General features: G+C 34.5%; 1 protein-coding gene across 3 annotated transcripts in view; it reads right to left on the bottom strand.

Moving 5' to 3' along the window:
• The window catches only part of fus (epithelial splicing regulatory protein fusilli), a 273,674-nt gene that overhangs the window by 143,406 nt on the left and 111,427 nt on the right, over nt 1–18,841 (bottom strand). For all 3 annotated transcript variants that reach the window (XM_072533109.1, XM_072533110.1, XM_072533111.1), the window contains exons 4-5: nt 10,350–10,439; nt 5,604–5,658 (exon numbers count right to left, since the gene is read on the bottom strand). In XM_072533109.1, coding sequence (XP_072389210.1) covers nt 5,604–5,658; nt 10,350–10,439 — 145 coding nt within the window. The remainder of the gene's footprint in view (nt 1–5,603; nt 5,659–10,349; nt 10,440–18,841) is intronic.

The following is an 18,841-nucleotide window of genomic DNA, read 5'->3' as shown; positions in this document are numbered from 1 at the left end:
TCTCGGTAGAATATTTATTGATATGAATATTATTAAATTGCACAATAGGAACAAGGAATTGAATGAAAATAAGAATTGCACAAATTTTAGCTATAGAAATATATTTTGTTTACTAAAACATTGTACATGTAAACTTAAACTTAACTAATTTCCATTTGAGTGATTTTGTTGAGGATAGGACGATGATAGGAGAAATATGAAATGAAAGGAAGTGTTTCTGCTGTAATGTGTCTTGAACGCCAAGAACGCTCGAGAAAGACAGAGACACAAGCACGGAAGCACGCACCGATTCAACGCGCCTAATTCTCTAGTGCTGCGCGCGCAACGGACCGATCATGTTTGAGTGGAAGAGAGACGCAAGGCATTCGCCGGTCCGGCGGGCCTCTCTCTCGTTCGGTGACTCACTGTAACAGACGTGAGCGGGCGTTACACTTTTTCATGAATGACTCCGAGCCACAACCTAATTTAAGACGTTGTCACTTCAAAATATTAAAAACAACATTCGCATTAGAGAAAGATTATTTCTCTAATGAGAATGTTATTATTGGAATTAGAAATCAATAGCAACTGAAATTATGCTTATTTTAGATTGTATCTCTTTAAGTTTAGTTTAATTGAAATATCTCTCTATCTAGTTTATTTGATAATAACTTATAATGGTCCAGAATCTTTGATTTGCATAATAAATAGAGTATATTACTAGAGAAACGGACTTACCTGACAGGTACACTGAGGAGAAATCGGAAACGTATTCCTTAAAAAGACGAAACGAACGAACGAAAAGATTTTTTAAATACAAAAATTAAAAAAGGAGAACAAGATATGCCATTAATATATCCGTACACAAGTGGAGAGACAAAAGAGACATTTTAATGATATCTACCGAGCATTAAATCTAGGTCCATCTTGGTATACAATGTAGCATTTGCAAATTCTTTGAAATATATTGAATTTCTCTCGTACGTATTAACAGACGAAATAATTCTTTTAATTCCTCTTAGCGTCGCCGAGTAAAATAAACCATTTTTTGAGTTGTTTATATTTCCTTGGTATTTTCTTTGATCGAAACCGCTTTTAGGATGTTCTGCGTTTCAAATAAATATTCCAGTTTATATGTTTTGTTTATGCTAAGTTAAGCGAATGAATTTAAAAGATTATTAGATTACTCTCGCTAAGGCATTGATCAAGAGCGGTTGAACGGTGGGTCTCAGCGTTATGTCCAAATTCTACGTCGAATTTGAAAGTTTTCTGTTTTGTTCCTTTTCATGAAAAATGTTTAGCAGTTTAATCAGTTTAATGGGTCATTTACAGAAGGTGAGGAACAAGAATCGTTATTTCCATCCTCGTTTTGTTTCTCCCTGGTTGTCATCCCAGGCTTTTTGGCAGTTTGGAGATGAATTTGTTCGTGTTCAGAGATTTCCCATCCAGTTCTACCCCCAGAAAATTTAATAGATGCAGTTCCCGACCCCAGATATTGTGCTGAGTGAAATTTAGTGAAATTTAAGGTAACTTTTTGTGTTTTAATTTTGAAGTAATGACAGACATTTTTTTTTTAAATATTAATTGCTTTCATAACAATTTAAATTTTGATAATTAATATTGTAGATCTTATGACAGCTAGTTTTATCATTTTTGACATTGGTTTGTTGTTTTTTTTTTTAAAGTTAACCTCTTTATGAATCATCATCATCATCATCCAGCCTCAAGAGTCCACTGCTGAACATAGGCCTCTTCCTCATGTTTCCAACTCCGTCTATCTTGCGCCGCTCTCATCCAGTTTTTATTGAGTCTTCTTAAATCGTCAGTCCATCTTGTAGGTGGTCGACCGACGCTTCTCTTGTCTTCCCTTGGCCTCCATTCCAATAACCTCTTTGTCCATCGCCCATCTGTCATTCTGGCTATGTGTCCTGCCCATCTCCATTTTAGTCTGGCTATCTTCTCGATGATGTCAGTCACTCCGGTTCTTCTCCTGATGTCTTCGTTGGTTATTCTGTCTCGCAGAGTTATTCCTAACATGGACCGCTCCATTCTTCTCTGCGTGACTCTCAGTTTGGTAGCTGCTGCTTTTGTTAAGGTAAGTGTTTCTGCTCCGTACGTCAAGACTGGGAGGACGCACTGATCAAATACATTTTTCTCTTTAGGCATGTGGGCAGCTCACTTTTAAAAGTTTCTCTCAGTTTTCCAAATGCTGCCCACCCAAGGCCGATTCTTCTCTTCAGTTCATGAGTCTGGTTGTTGCCTGCAGGTATATTTTGTATAATAATTTAGTATATCTATAATCTAGCCTGCATTCTTTAAGCGCCTGTAATATTTTGCTTAGCTCAACTGTGTCAAAGGCTTTGTGAAAATCGATAAATATTAGAACTAGAGGTTTATTGTATTCCACTGCTTTCTCTATTAGGGTTTTTATACTTTGTAGATGGTCATTTGTTCCGTAACTTTTTCGGAATCCTGCCTGTTCCCTTGGTTGATAAGTCTCTAATTTTCTTTCCATTCTCTTAACTAGTATTCGCGTAAACAACTTATATATATGGCTGAGGAGGCTAATCGGTCTGTAATTCTCTAAATTTGCTTTATCTCCTGCTTTGTGTAATAGAATCATAGTAGCGTTGTTCCAGTCTGTTGGAATATTGGCGCTGTGAAGGCAGATATTGAAGTTGTTTAATTTTTTCAAGTAATACATCCCCTCCAATTTTTAGTGCTTCTGATACTATTCCATCTTCACCCGGGGTTCGATTATTTTTCATTTTCTTCAGGGCTTCTTTGATTTCTGATTTTGTTATATCGGGCATTAAATATGATCCTTGGTTTAATACCCCAGTTTTTAGTGTAATTGGAGGTTCCGTATTGTCATCTTTTTTTCTTGATCTATATAACTCTGTGTAGAACTCTTCGACTATTCTTAATATTTCATCTCTGTTCGTTGTTTCTTCTCCAGTGCTGTTTCTCAGTTTGTTAATTTCTATTTTCCCCTTTTGTACGCTCCTCTTCAAAACTTTCATGTTCTTATTTTGCTCTATTGCCTGTTTTGTTTTTTCTACATTGTATATGATATGAATAGTTTTATGAATAGCTTTATGAATAGTTTTATTTAAAAAGACAATTCTTTACTTGTAATAATTTTTTAATTGCCACAGTTTATAGCCCAGTAACATTTGTAAGTTTTTGTAGCATCTTCCGAGTTTGTAAAAGGATAATGACATGTAAGTTTTCTTTGTTATTTTGGTATAAATCTCTGTAACTATTAATATAGTATATTTTTGTGCCATCTGTATTTTTGTAACTGTTTGTGGTGACACAACAATAAATGTTTAATTTATTTCTCTAAACCATTTTTTTATTTATTTAAAAAAAAAGTTTATAACCCCTTTGAGTTTCCTTTAAAAAGATTTATTTTCCATTTCTAATAATTATTTCAATAGTTACAACTAGTTGTTGTAATCGTTATAATTTGGCACCTCGAAGCGGCGTCCATTTTAAATTGCTAGAGGTCCTTCCTGTTTGTTTTATTTGTCTATTTGTTCCAGGAAATTCATGCCAGTACCCCTTTGTTTCATTTTTGTAGTTGCCCCAATCCAACCCCATTGCCATTCAACTTTTCACGACCCAGCTCTCCAAACTCTAAGTGCCGTTCGCACAGTTTCGTTTATTTTGCTTGCCCTATCTCCACCCCCAGTAGTTTCTGACCCCCGTTTTAAAACCCCCTATAATTAAAACCTATGTGGCAGGCAAAAATATTTCGTTTCTACAATAAATTTATGAGTGGAGTGAATATAACCGATCAGATGTTATCCTATTACTCATGTGAACGTAAAACCTTGCGATGGAATCAAAAATTAGGGATTCTTATATTCCAGCTAATTTTACTAAATTCTTATTTGTTATATAACAAATATTCTTGTGACAAAAAATGTCACTGTACGACTATCGCCTAAAAATTATTGATTACTTACTCCCACAACAATGATGCAAAGAAATCAAGTAAAATAAATAAATCTGCACATTCTGTACATACGCCTAAATTTTATAAAAAAAGAAGGCAGTAAAAAATCTACACAAAGACGATGTAAACTGTGTTACAAGAGTGGGAAACCTAAGGATATTACATATTACTGTTCTGAATGTACTCAGCAACCTGGTTTATGCCTAGAATGTTTTCCACTATTTCATCAAGAAAATAAAGACGATATTTGAGAATAAGAAGCCATGTGCAAGTTTATTTTTGCTCATAAGTGAAATATAACTTTTTGTTCCAAGTTATATAACATTTTTGTTTAAATAATAAATTCAATTTTAGTTTTAAAAATAAAAGAATGCTCTGCGTTTACGTAAGCGATGTGTTAATTTATTATTGAACCTTGTACAAGTGTATTTTCAGCAGTTTGCTGTACTTTTTTTAGTGGAAAATGCTTTAATATTAAGTGGTTATAAGTTTCGGTAAGATAGACTGGCAAAAAATCAGGATCGTTATTAATATCATAGAAAAAGTCCATCTTTGTACTAGCTACCGCACGTTTAACCTTCTGTAAACCAGAAGAAGTAATAAACCGTTGAAATTTTTGATTAGTGTGAACAATTTTATGTTCAGAGTCAATAAATAAAAATTGAGCTCGATGGTCAGAAAAACAAGGTTCAAATACGCCCAGTCTGTAGATAGTTTCAGAAAAAATTGTCATAATGTTGTCAATGTAACTACTGGACTGGGATGTGATTCTAGTATAATCGTTTATAGTTACTTTTAGACCAAAAGATGTTAATAGATTTTGAATATCAAAATAAGGGTCGATTCAATTTTAAAATTTATGACTTTAAGGCAAGATGACATTAAGGCACATGCGGGTCAATTTAAGAGAGGATACGAGGCAATAACTAAATACTACTGAATCCAACTGAATAATACTCAGGTCAAATTAAATGTAATAGTGTATACCCCCCACCAGCGATCAACCGGAAGAAGAGGTAGACCAATTCTATGAGTTGTTGATAAAATCACTTAAACGAATTAAAAAAGAAAATATGACTATCATTATATGTTATTTGAATGCTAAAATCGGTAAAGGGAAGAGCATTGGTGATTGGGAAGAGAAATGAAGGGTGAGAAAGATTAAAACTATTTTTAGGGGAAGAATTTGCAAAACTAAATACATTCTTCAAATTACCAACTAGATACTTGTTTACCTGGGACTAACCGCAAGATCAGCCAGGAAACGTAATACAGAATCAAATTTATTACATACTGGTGAACAAGAAACTCCGTAATTGATACTTATCAGTTAAAAGTTACCCCAATCATCCGTTCGCTGACGTAGATGAGGCGGTCGAAGCATACAAAAATCTTTCTAACGTACCTATTTCGAAATGGCATAAATTCTTCGACGATTGGTTTTCTCGAATACAAAAGGGTATTGGTCTTTAAGGCGAATACTTTGAAAATAATAATTCTGCATTTTTTCCCAAAATACATTTTTCTTTTATTATTTGTGCAAAACTTATAGTGTACGTCGTGTATTAAGTGCACAGACTATTGTTAAAAAAGTATTCTGAAATAATGCAGAATTATATTTTACATGTTATTTATAATAAATAGTGAGAAAATGACTTACCATATGCCAGGCTCCAATGTAATATGTATATTTTCAGGTATATCAAATCTATGACCTGCAAAAACAAATAAGTTGTATTAGATTATTTTATTTCGTTATAAAAACACAATATTTTAAGGATTATTTTAATTTTACAAATAGTACTTCTTAGAATAAGTTGTTATTAGTTGTTCAACAACTTGTCCACCACGCACTTTTATACTCTTTTAACGTCGCCTTGGATCTATTGCATAGTTCAAATCAGTATTAGATTTTGGAGAAGAAGTTATGTGCAAAATTAGAACAGACAATTAAAAATATTGTATAACGGCAAAGTGAAAATACTTGAACATCCTACAGTTGATAATTCAAGGCAAGATGCAAAAGGAGCATAGGACGAAGTAGAATGTCCCGGAGAAATCTCAAAGAATAGTTCCAATGTAATTCAATGTCCGTGCAGCGACTTCAAAGATAAAGGTAGTAATGAATACTAGTCTATTGAATGAATAAAGTTATTCGACCAATAAAACTGACACATCTACGTTTCACCCTCTTCACATAAGACTTATTCTATGAATAAACTCAAAATAAGTTATTCATTCATTAGCAATCAAATAAATATTTATTCTTCGAATAAATTGTCAAGTTAACCTCTAAACTAAAGCACATATGAACAACATCTACAAAAAAGGAGATAGAATTGTTCAAACTAGAGGGAGCTAAGTGTCATAAATTCGCTCGCAAGACTCTATGGAAAAATTATAAAAAAAATAAAATTAAAAAACAGATGACAGATGTAGAAGAACAAAAGTGCTTTCATGCAGGCAGATCCTATATAGACAACATATTTTCTCTAAAGCAGGTTATTAAAAAAAGATTAGCCCACAACCTTTTAACTCATATAGTCTTTATAGATCTGACAAAGGCATACGATAGTGTACCACTTTCAATGATCTGGGTGGCAATAGAAAAACAAAAAATAAATAAAAAAATATAAAACAGTACAAGAGCTTTACCAAAATATGACAGTAAACATTAAAACTGGAAACAAATTAACTTGAGAGTGGAGAAGAAAATGCTGCAATATGGGCATTCCAATTATAGACGAGAGATTGTATACGATACACTTTGCTGACGACCAAGCCATTCTAGCTGATGACGAGAGCAATATAGACTATATGCTTAGAAGACTAGAGTAGCAGTACAGCAAGCGGGGCCTTACAATTAATATACACAAAAACCAAGTATTTAGTTACAAGAGAAAACTCAGAAAGCCTAGAAATTGAAATGGAAACTATAAAATCAACTGAAACCTTCAAATACTTGGGGGTTCAAATAACATCAAAAGCAGGGAGTAACGAAGAAATACATTCTAGGATTGGCCAAGAAAGATCAGCCATTGGACAGCTACACGGACTATTGTGAAATAATAAAATAACAAAAGAAAATAAAAAAAGAATTAATTAGGTAGGGTGAGGTGATACACTAGACTTAACAGGGTGAGGAACGTAGACATTAGGAGAGAAACGGAAATTACCTAGACATAATAGATACTATTGAAGCTAAAAGACTAAACTGGTATGGATACATGCAGAGAATGCCTGAAAACAGATGGCCAAAAAAGATAAAAAAAATGGATTCCGCCCACTAGAAGAAAACGAGGTAGACCAAGACGGTCATGAAGAGAAGATGTCGAAGATGCAATGACCGCCAGAGATTTAAAAACTGAATATTGGTTTGACAGAAAACGATGGAAATTAGGGTGCGAGAAACGGCACCAGCTGTAGAAGACTCACCTATTATATATTATATAAATGTTATTCGACCAATAACTTTTCACCGATTTATTTGGTGTTGGTGAAACCGGCCCTAATATAAGGTAAATATAACCATGTCGGTAAGGCCGGCCAACATTATATTTAACAGTAAATCTAAATAAACAATAAGAGGCAGACATAACTGAAAACTATTCGAATGATCGGAGTATCCGAAACCCGGGATTCCAATGCGGAATGCGGAAAATGAAATTGGACCGCTATTTGCACAAACATCGGATCAACGATGGTTTACCCTTTACAATAATGCGGTCCATACTTATTTCATTTAAATATCAATTTATTTGACTAAGTTTTTATCTTACAATACATATCGCTCAAAACAATAAGAATAACGTCTGTTCGTGTTTGTTTACATCCACATTATCGCAGCAGCTGTAACATATAAAATAATGGACTATTAAGTTACTTTCATAAAATGTTTATTACGGCAAAACAATAGAGGAAAGCAACAACGGTTTTAACGAAGAAATATACATTTATGTAGGTGTGAGTTATTCACCGGTGAACGGCGAAGTAACTTAAATATTTAAAACAAAATTGTTTTCGGAGCGGAAAATCGGTTTTGCTGGAAAAGCCTACTGGGTTTAGATAAAATACTCTGTTGACAAAAGTAAACCGATTTCATATTTTATACCTTCAACAAAAATATTTACATTTAACTTTAAAATATTAATATTCGGTTTAACATTGAAATTCGAAAAAGTACAGTTAATGGTAGATTTGTACACCGTTGAAAAATATTCAAGATGATGCCCCAATGATTAAAAGGAGCGAAGTTTTGCTATAGTGAGCATAAGATAGTGGAAAGATAGAGATAGACGATAGTTGAAGGAATGTGACAAAACTTTCACCAAGAATATTTCTAGTAAACACAGATTGAATAATAAAAGGTAGAGATAGTGCAAACACTCCTGACCATGAAGCTGCGCGAAGGCGGAGTCAAAATTCACGTAAAGGCAGAAAGGTTCTATTGTAAGTGGAATTATACTAACCAAACTGAAACGTAGACTATGAATACAGTTTGGACAGTTTGGATGTAGACTAGTTAATTTGCTCACCCCAAATTCTTGTAAATTTTGATGAAAATAATCCAATAATAATTCAAACAGTTTCAGTCAAAATAGTGTTGGATGTGTATTATTACAAAATCGTAAACCTGTATCTTTGCATTTGGAACTTTAATCGATTGTGAAACCAGATTTAGCCAGATTGAAAAGGAACTAATTGCAATCCTATTTTCTTGTACTAAATTTCATAATTATATTTATGATAGAGAAGTTAAGGTTTTCACAGATCGTAAGCCATTGATTTCGATAATGAAGAAAGGCATAGCGGAAGTAGATTCTCCTAGACTACAACGTATGAAGGTGAAATTATTAGAATATAAGCCAGGTAAGGAAATGCTAATAGCTGATTTGTTGTCCCGAAATTTTTTGAAGGAAAATGTAGAGGATGATGCCTTTGTAACGGAAATAGTCCATAGAATAAATATAACAGATAAAAGGGGAGAGGAATTTATACGTGAAACTAAACAGGATAAGGAACTTCAAATGATTAGAGATTTTTAACAAAGCAAATGGGTTGAGCACTTCAAACAACTACTTTGTACCGAAGTGGCTATCTAATCGCTTCCAGACGACAGCTTAAAACAATTCCTCCTCAAATCAATCCTACAGAAGACTCCAGCTACTTATCCATGCCCATCGAAAAAGAAAAATTACTATCCTTTATAAAACACTACACCGAAGTAGACATAAATTAAGGATGTCATTAAATTTCAATAAACATTTCTTTGACTATATTTTGCAGTCTGCAATCGAATTTCCGAATAAAGCTAAGTGGACACTTTTAATTATAAGTTTTTATATTATGTTCAATAAAGTCAGCAAGAGGAATGACCCTTATTTCCTTTTAATTATTAATGTTTAAATGGAATTCTAAAATAAATTTTTTTATAACGAAAATTGATCAGAAGGCGTAAATATATATATTTTTAGATAAAATTATCAATAGATTAATTAATTGACTGAAAGTTTTTACAGCAAAACGGTTTTTACGGGACAGTTCATAGCAGAAAGTTTATAGGTACCGATATCTTCTTTGTGTCCCAGTTTTGTACGAGAATTTATAAAAATAACCTGACCACCCCGACAAACTTAGAATAAAAAACAACACAAAAATGCAAATGAGCAAACCTTAAGGTATAATCCAGTGAAAGGACAAACAATTTCCTAAATGTCACAGCAAACCAAATGGCCTCACAACTCCTTACATGGCAGAGCAACTGGATAAAGATGTACAGAAAAGCTTAAAAAGCTTATAGGATGAAGCTAGTCAGCTGAGCGAATCTTTCAATGATGCTAAGATGCAAAGTGAAGAGATAAGGGCAGGAATTAAATTAAAATTACCAGACAAACATTTATAAAAATAATAAAGAGTTTAACTAATACTGATCTTGCTATAGAACTGCTGATAAAAGCTCTGAGATGTTATATATTGCCTATTTTCGAAAGCTGGACAATAAAAATAGAACACATGCAGTGAATGCAACAACAATGGGCTTTATGGAGCTGAGACATGGAGAATAACCGGAAAATATAAGAAAAAGGTCGAAGCCACGGAACTGGATGCCATCATAAGATCGATGAGAATATCAAGAGCCGACAGATTATATAAATAGTAATTACTATAAAATGCCAAAATAAAATAACTTCAGAACAATATAAAAGAAGTATATTTTCATATAAGTCCAAAGTAATCGTAGCTGCAAAACGAATAAAATGTTTTTGGCATAAAATAATTTTTTCTAAGGTGTTTTTTAATAGTCAACTTTTTTCTGGTAAAACCCAATAAGAATCGGTCAGAGTTTACGTGTAGTATGTACTTCACTCAAATTCTTAGATAGAACATTTAATACGTAAATACTTACCAAGTGAGATGAGTCTTTGTACAACATTAACCATATCTTTAGCCTCTTTCTTATAAAATTCTTGATCGAGATCGGGATCCATCTCTAAATCTGTATGGAAATTAAGGAAAATATGTAAAACATTACTTACCTAAATAAAACAATTATTGAATATTATTGTGTAAAAATCCAACAAATTACGGTTATAAAAATAACAATTGCACTCGCGAATAAAAACTTTAGAAAAGTATATACTCAACCCGATATTGAAATTTTTATGTGATGATCTATCAGCATTGTTCGTATATTGTAACGAAGCTAACGCCTAACGTGTGTCTTTAAAGATGGTACGCGGGTACTAAAATGAAAATAGGATAGGTAAAACACGAAGTGGATATAAAATTTGATATGACTTGTCAGCAAAAAGTGCAGTAGTTATAAACAATACATAACATATGTAGTGCGGTGAACGTGTACTAGTATGCTCGATGACTAAGTTTAAACTTTCATTCATTCTATTTTTTTATTATACAGGGTGTCCCGAAACTCTCCTGACAAACGAAAACTGCAGACAATCCTTCTCCTTCAGACAATTGTCCTCAGACAATTTTACGACGATTGAACTCAATTTACCTAGTCCGAAAATGCTTCCTAAGGGAGCTAGAGCTCTTTGAAGATTGCGCCTTGTAAGTGGTTTTTTTTATTAACTCTTTTTATTAAGACCGCTTCTATTTAGAAAAATGAAACTTATTTATCCTCCAGAGCTAAATCAATTCCATTTATTGCAAATTTCTAGTACCGTTCATAGGCGTCCGTTTTGGGTAGGTCAAGGGGTATTTTAACGCATAACTTTTTTGTCTGTAACTTTGAAGCATTTGTGATATTAGATTATTAAATTTTCAGATATTTTAGTACTAAAAGGTACTCTTACTTTAAGTCTGTAGGATACACCGTTTTCTAGAAAAATCGATATGAAAATTTTTTAAGTAGGAAATCATAAATGCTTAAAAGTTATGCATTAAAATAACCGTTGACCTACCCAAAACGGACGTCTATGAACGGTACTAAAAATTTGCAACTAATGTAATCGATTCAACTCTGGAGGATAAATAATCTTAATAATTTTTATTTTCTAAATAGAAGCGTTCTGGAGCTATTAAAAAAATGATTATAAGCAGTCATCTTCAAAGAGCTCTAGCAAAATTACACTCACCCTTAAAAATATTAAAAGACATCAAAGAATCCCTACAATAGACACAAGAAAACTTAAAGAACCTAAAGTAAAAGAATGCCTCCAACATGAACTGCATGTGAATTGCAACAAATTGAACACAAACACCAACGATATTGACGAGTACTGGAATCGACTAAAAGATTGTCTACTGGAACCCTGTAAAGAAATATTAAAGACTTCCTCAAGGAGAAAAGAGGAATGGATGAATGACGAGATACTCAATATGATGGAACAACGGAGACAATTTAAAAACAAGGATAACAATAAATACAGAGAGATAAACCACGAGATTAGAAAGACGATAAAGCAGACAAAAGAAAAATACTTTGAAGAGCAATGCAAAGAGATCGAAGACCTTCAAAATAAATATGATCTGTTTAACCTACACAAGAAAGTCAAAGAACTGGCTGGACTAAGAAAACAAAATCCCACTTGTGCAATTCTGGATAGACACGGTACTGCTATAACACATACGGACGAGAAAATACAAAGATGGGCAGAATATATCGATGAATTGTTCGATGATGAAAGAGGAGATCTGGAGCACATAGAACTTACGTCAGAAGAAATAGGTCCATATATTACAAAAGAAGAAATATTGCACGCATTAAAAACAATGAAGAGCGGGAAAAGCCCTGGACCTGATATGCTTCCTATAGAAATCCTAAAAATTCTAGATGAGAAGCACATTGATGTTTTAGTAACACTTTTGAACCAAATTTATAGTTCAGGCGTATTACCCAAAAAGTGGTTGACATCTATTTTTATTTGTCTCCCTAAAAAGAAAAACGCAAGAGAATGCAGCGATTACCGCACCATTAGCTTAATGTCTCATACGCTAAAGTTACTACTTAAAGTCATCCATAACCGAATATATCACAAACTGGACATAGACGTTAATAATACACAATTTGGTTTCCGCAAAGGCCTAGGAACACGTGAAGCTCTTTTTTCACTTAATATACTAATACAAAGATGCCTGGACGTCAATCAAGATATATACGCATGTTTTATTGACTATAATAAAGCATTCGATAAAGTACGACATGAACATTTAATGAATGTCCTGAAATCAAAGAAGATTGACTACAACGACCTCAGGATCATATCAAATTTATACTATAAACAGCGAGCAAAAGTACGTGTTAACGAACAGCTGTCAGAAGAAATTGAAATTAGATGTGGAGTAAGACAGGGATGCGTATTGTCGCCAATTCTTTTCAACGCCTACTCCGAAGAGGTCCTGAAAAAAGCTCTTGAGGGTGAAACAGCTGGAATAAAGGTAAATGGAGTTCCCATTAACAACATTAGATATGCGGACGACACTGTGATTTTAGCCGAAAACATTGAAGATCTTCAGAGAGTGGTGACCAGAATAGCAGAGTATGGAAAAGAGTATGGTCTAACAATGAATGTCAAGAAGACGAAATTTATGAGAATATCGAAAACTCAAAGAAATAACGAGAGTCTTCTAATAAACGAAACCAACGTCGAACAAGTGGACAAATATGCATACCTGGGAACAATGATTAACTCCACAAATGATTACAATCAGGAGATAAAAATAAGAATAGAAAAGGCTAGAGCAAATTTCAACAAAATGAGAAGAGTTCTATGTACCAGGGATTTAAAACTGGAACTAAGAGTTAGGTTGGCGAGGTGCTATGTTTTTTCGACCTAATTTTATTAAATGGAATCTTGGACCTTGAATGCTACATCAATGAAAAAACTGGAATCATTTGAGCTGTGGGTGTACAGAAGAATTCTGAAAATATCATGGACAGAACACGTCACAAACAAAGAGGTTCTGAGAAGGATGAACAAAGAAATGGAAATTTTAAATTCAATAAAAACAAAAAAATTGGAATATCTCGGACATATTACACGTGGAGAGAAATACACCTTGCTCCAACTGATCATGCAGGGAAAGATCCAAGGAAAGAGAAGCATAGGGAGAGAGTGGTACGGATGTACATCAAATGAACTTTTCAGAGCAGCCGTCTCAAAAGTTCGAATAGCTATGATGATTGCCGACCTCCGCCGCGGAGATGGCACTTGAAGAAGAAGAATTGGATTAAATTGTCTTAAAATTATATGAGGAATCTGCGGTCTTCGTTTGTCAGAAGAGTTTCTGGACACCCTGTATTTCTTTAACTATTATAAGACTGTCATAAAAAATGCCTTAATAAAAATGCGAAATGATTTATTTTGATAGTTTTTTGGATACAGTAAAAGTAGTTAAAATTTCTATAACAGACGGTTTTTACGCAAAAAGGTATATTTAAGTTCTTAAAATGTCTAATTAATAGAAGTTAACTCTTAACTGGGGAGGTTAATGTTATAATGGTCTACAATGTCCCTTTGACCCCAAGAAATGAATAATATTGTAAAAAGACGTTTTTAGAAAAAAATCGCGCCTTTTGCGGTGTGTATACTAGGATATAATAAATGTCTTTCTGTAAATAATTTATATTTTGCAAAGAAAAGTAAAAAAGCAGGAAGAGAAACAAAAAGCGACTGATCAGTAGTAAGTATCATCTAATGTTAGCAAAATACTGGTGGGGGCGAAGCGATACATGAATAAATAACTTGTTATCATAAGTTTTTTTTTTTCATAAAAATGCGAAGATTACCGTACTAAAAGCCTCATGAGTCATATCCTAAAATTGTTCCTAAAGATAATTCATAAGAGAATCTACAAGCTGTGTGAAAGTCAAATTTCCCCCAACCAGTTCGGGTTCACAAATACTGTTGGTACTAGAGAGGCTTTGTTCTCAGTACAAGTCTTATTCCAGAGATGCAGAGACGTCAACTGCGACGTATACACATGTCTGGTTGATTACGAGAAAGTTTTTGATCGAGTACAGCACGCCAAGATGATGCAAATACTAAAAGAAGCAGGCATTAACAACCAAGATCTGAAAATAATTAAAAGTCTCTACTGGAATCAGACATCAAATCTCAGAGTTGAAAGTGAACACACTGACTATGTGAAAATCATGCGTGGTGTGAGGCAAGGCTGTATTTTGTCTCCTCTAATCTTCAATCTGTACTCTGAAAGAATATTTATCGAAGCTTTGCACGAAACTGAAAAAGGTATTCTACTAAATGGTTACCGGCTAAACAATATCAGATATGCAGATGACACCATAGTATTTGCGGACAACTTAGAAGACCTACAAGTTCTTATGAACAAAATCACGTATTACAGTTAACAATATGGACTCAATATAAACGTTAAGAAGACAAAACTTATGATAATTAGCAAGAAAAGGACATCAGAAGGTCAACTCTTCGTCAACCAATCACCTGTAGAAAGAGTGACGCATTACAACTACCTCGGTACCATAATAAATGAAGAATGGACCAACAACCAGGAGATTAGAGCACGTATCGGAAAAGCTAGATCCACCTTCAATCGGAACTGGCCCTTCTTCAAGAGTAACAACCTCTCTCTTGATACCAAAGTAAGAATGCTGCGATGGTACGTCTTCTCTGTCCTTTTTTATGGTGTTGAATCGTGGACCCTGAACGAAGATATGTGTAGAAAACTGGAAGCATTTGAGATGTGGCTATATCGGAGAACGCTTAAGATCCCGTGGACTGACCGAGTCACAAATGAGGAGGTCCTCAGAAGAATGAATAAGAAACAAGAGTTACTGACCATCATCAAATCTCGAAAGTTGGACATATTATACGAAACGAATCCAGATATGCTCTCCTTTAAACCATCCTGCAAGAAAAAATATTTGGAAAACGAGGTCCAGGAAGAAGAAGAACATCTTGGTTAAAGAACCTCAGAGTCTGCTTCAATACAACATCTGTGTAGCTTTTCCGCGCTGCTGTAGATAAGATAAAGATTGCCATGATGATCGCCAAAATTCGTAACGGATAGGCACACCCAGAAGAACAATAAGTTTTTTTACCTGTCTGTGTCAATATGAGCCCACCTCCCCAGTTAAGGGTTAACGAATATTAAACATACGACAGATAACACTGGGACACAAAGAAATATAATATCTTATCGAATGATAGATAAAGCGCAGCGGCAGCTTAGATGCCATTTACAATGACTCGTCACCTTCGATGGCAACCCTCCAAAATTGGTATAATGAGTTTCAACGTGGTCGCACAGTGGCTATCTCAAAAGACTGAGTATATCATATCCTACGTGAAATTTTGGTCATAAGAAAGCTCTTGGCGCGATGATTGCCGCGTTCGCTCACTCCGAACAAAAAGCTTAACCATGATGCTACTTCAGAGCAGTGTTTGATAATATTTAAGCAAAATCCTAAGGAGTTTCTACGTCGTTTCGTAACGATTGACGAAACATAAATCCATTGCTACAAATCAGGGACCAAGAAATAGTCGAAACAGTGGTGGCAACCTGAGAACGTGCTCCGAAGGAGGCGAAGACTATTCGGTCGGCTGGAAAGGTGATGGCCACCATTTTCTGGAATACAAATGAAAAAAGATAAAGAAATACTCAACACTATAAAGAAAAGAAAAATGAGCTACTTTGGTCACATACTAAGAAACGAGAAATACAAATTGATGCGGCTGGTCATACAAGGGAAGGTGGAAGGCAAAAGAGGACCAAGGAGAAGACGCGCGTCCTGGCTGAAGAATCTGAGACAATAGAGTAAAAAAGGGCCAATAGAACTATTTAGAACGGCTGCAAATAGAGTCAAATTGGCCATGATGATCGCCAATGTCCTTAGGGATGGGGCACGTTAAGAAGAAGAAGAATCGAATGATATTATAATAGTATAATTTTTTTTGACTGATTCTTATTCGCGTTCTCAAACGACTATTGGTGGCAGCATTTGTTTTGAAAGATGGCGGACGAAATAGGGAAATATTTTGTTGACATTGTAAATTTGATAGGGGATTTTAAAAAGATCCCTAGTTGAAGTACAAGCAATTTTAGATTCTAAACATATTACTACTTGTGGAATATTATCATGTAGAGGGAAACCGCAGTGATACAAACATTGTGACTTCAAATAAGAAATTTGAGAGGAGTACCCCACCACATACACTGTTGTATTTCTTATAGATACTTTTACTTGGAAAAAATATTTGCACTTCACTACACTCACATCTATTAATTTAGATATATCTATACAACTATAAATTAATATTTATCATTACTAAGTATTGGTGCAGAAAGGTTAGCAATACCTGAAATATTATTTATAACAGACTCCATATAAGGAACTAGGAATAAATCAACTCTTTCTTTAAGAATTTTAAAGATTTTTAGCTGTTCTGTACGTCTTTCAACGTTTACTCGTGCTGAAGCAATTCCAGCAGTACAAAAAGCAACTTGCATTGATACTTAATTGTTTTCTTTTCTTTCTTTCTTCCTCTTTCCTTTTTTTCTCTTTGAAAGAAGCCAACTTTCAAAGAAAACTAAAGAGTTCTGCTGTGTTCATAGATCTGTCAGCAGCTTTCGACGAGAAGGAATGATTCATAAACTCTTATGCTCTTCTCCTTGTAAATTTACCGCTAGATTAATAGAAAATATGCTCACCGACAGAGTATTTCAAGTAACTATAGGACCGGAAAGAGAAGCATAGAGAGGCGTAGAATGTCATGGCTGCGTAACCTGAGAGAGTGGTATGGATGTACATCAAATGAACTTTTCAGAGCAGCTGTCTCAAAAGTCCGAATAGCTATGATGATTGCCGACCTCCGCCGCGGAGATGGCACTTGAAGAAGATAGGATCCGAAGTAAGCACCTACAGAAAACTCAACAATGGTCTGCCACAAGGCTCGGTACTCACACCACTGCTTTTTAGCCTTTACATCGCAGACATACCGACAACAACATCAACAAAGTTTGGCTATGCTGATGACTGGGCTTTATTAACCCAAACAAAGTCACTAGAAGAAGCTAAAGAGATTCTTACGGAAGACCTAGAGGTTATGGGAAATTATTTTCAAAAATGGAGACTTCGCCCCAATGCCTCCAAGACCGAAGTAACCTGCTTCCACCTAAACAACAATCTGGCGTCAAGAACCGTTAACGTTTCAATATCCAACAAACATCCAAAATATATAGGCGTGGCCTTGTACAGGACGTTAAGCTTTTGAGAACATTTAAGTACAGTTGCCGAGGAGCTAAAACCAAAATCATTCAGAAGCTCTGCGGCACAACATGGGGGCATCGGCATCCACACTCAGGTCTTCAGGCTTAGCCCTCGTTTATTCCGTAGCTAAATACTGCGCGCCAATATGAATCAACAGTACTCACGTCAAAAAGATAGATGTCCAGCTAAATAACACCATGAGAATCATCGCTAGGGTAATTAAATTTACATCAACACATTGATTCATAACTATATAGAAGATGCAACCAAAAGTCGACTGCGCTCCAGAAAATCTCCAATACAAACTGCAGAATCAGTCGCAGCCACAGGGTTCAACATGATCACCAAATGGATCCATGAATGGTCGGCAGCTCAACCAAATACAGCCATACCACGTAAGACCTGGTGCACACTTAACCGCATCAGAACTTAACATGGTCGATGTGCAGATATGTTACACAAATGGGGCAAGCTACCATCACGGTCATGCAGCTGCGGCGAGATCCAATCTATCAAGTACATAACGGAGAATTTTCAGCAGCGAGCCTACAGGGCCAGTTCACAAGACTTTCTGTTTTGTAAATATGTAAATACTTAAATCATGTCCAAAACTGGGCATGATTTAAAAGTATTTTTATATCGAGTCAATTTTAACGTTTATTGCAATGTTTATTGTAATATTGTAGATGTGTCGAAATGCCATACGCTAAAATAAAAAATGTTTTCTTTTTCCCAAACATATCGGTCTTATTAATTCAATTTTCTTTTCAATGCATTCATTTTCTATCAAAAAGCCTTAATCTATGTTTATCCCCATTTTGTTAGTTATCTATTTTGACAGCAGTTGGCAACACGGTCGTTTCGAGAACGATTTTTACACTAATTCCAGAAATATGATAATTTTTTTTCTATTTTGTTTGGTTTTCTTGTGTAGTCAGATATAAATAACACATGTTTTACACAGCTATACGGATAACTGATTTTTAAGATCTCATAAAACCCTTATAAAAAATGGATCATACTATTTTTTTATATTTTCTAGCTAGTAATAATTGTTCTAAAAACAAAGCAGATGTACTAATAAATAGTTTACAAAAAATAACTGGCATATTGTATATCCATTACATTAAGAATGATAGTTATAGAATAATTAATATTAATAACAGTCAAATTCAATACAATTT

This window comes from Diabrotica undecimpunctata, chromosome 5 (genome assembly GCF_040954645.1).
Source record: "Diabrotica undecimpunctata isolate CICGRU chromosome 5, icDiaUnde3, whole genome shotgun sequence".
NCBI classification, from domain to species: Eukaryota; Metazoa; Arthropoda; class Insecta; order Coleoptera; family Chrysomelidae; genus Diabrotica; species Diabrotica undecimpunctata.
The sequence above is the reverse complement of the archived record's forward strand: the minus strand, read 5'-3'. Positions and strand labels throughout refer to the sequence as shown.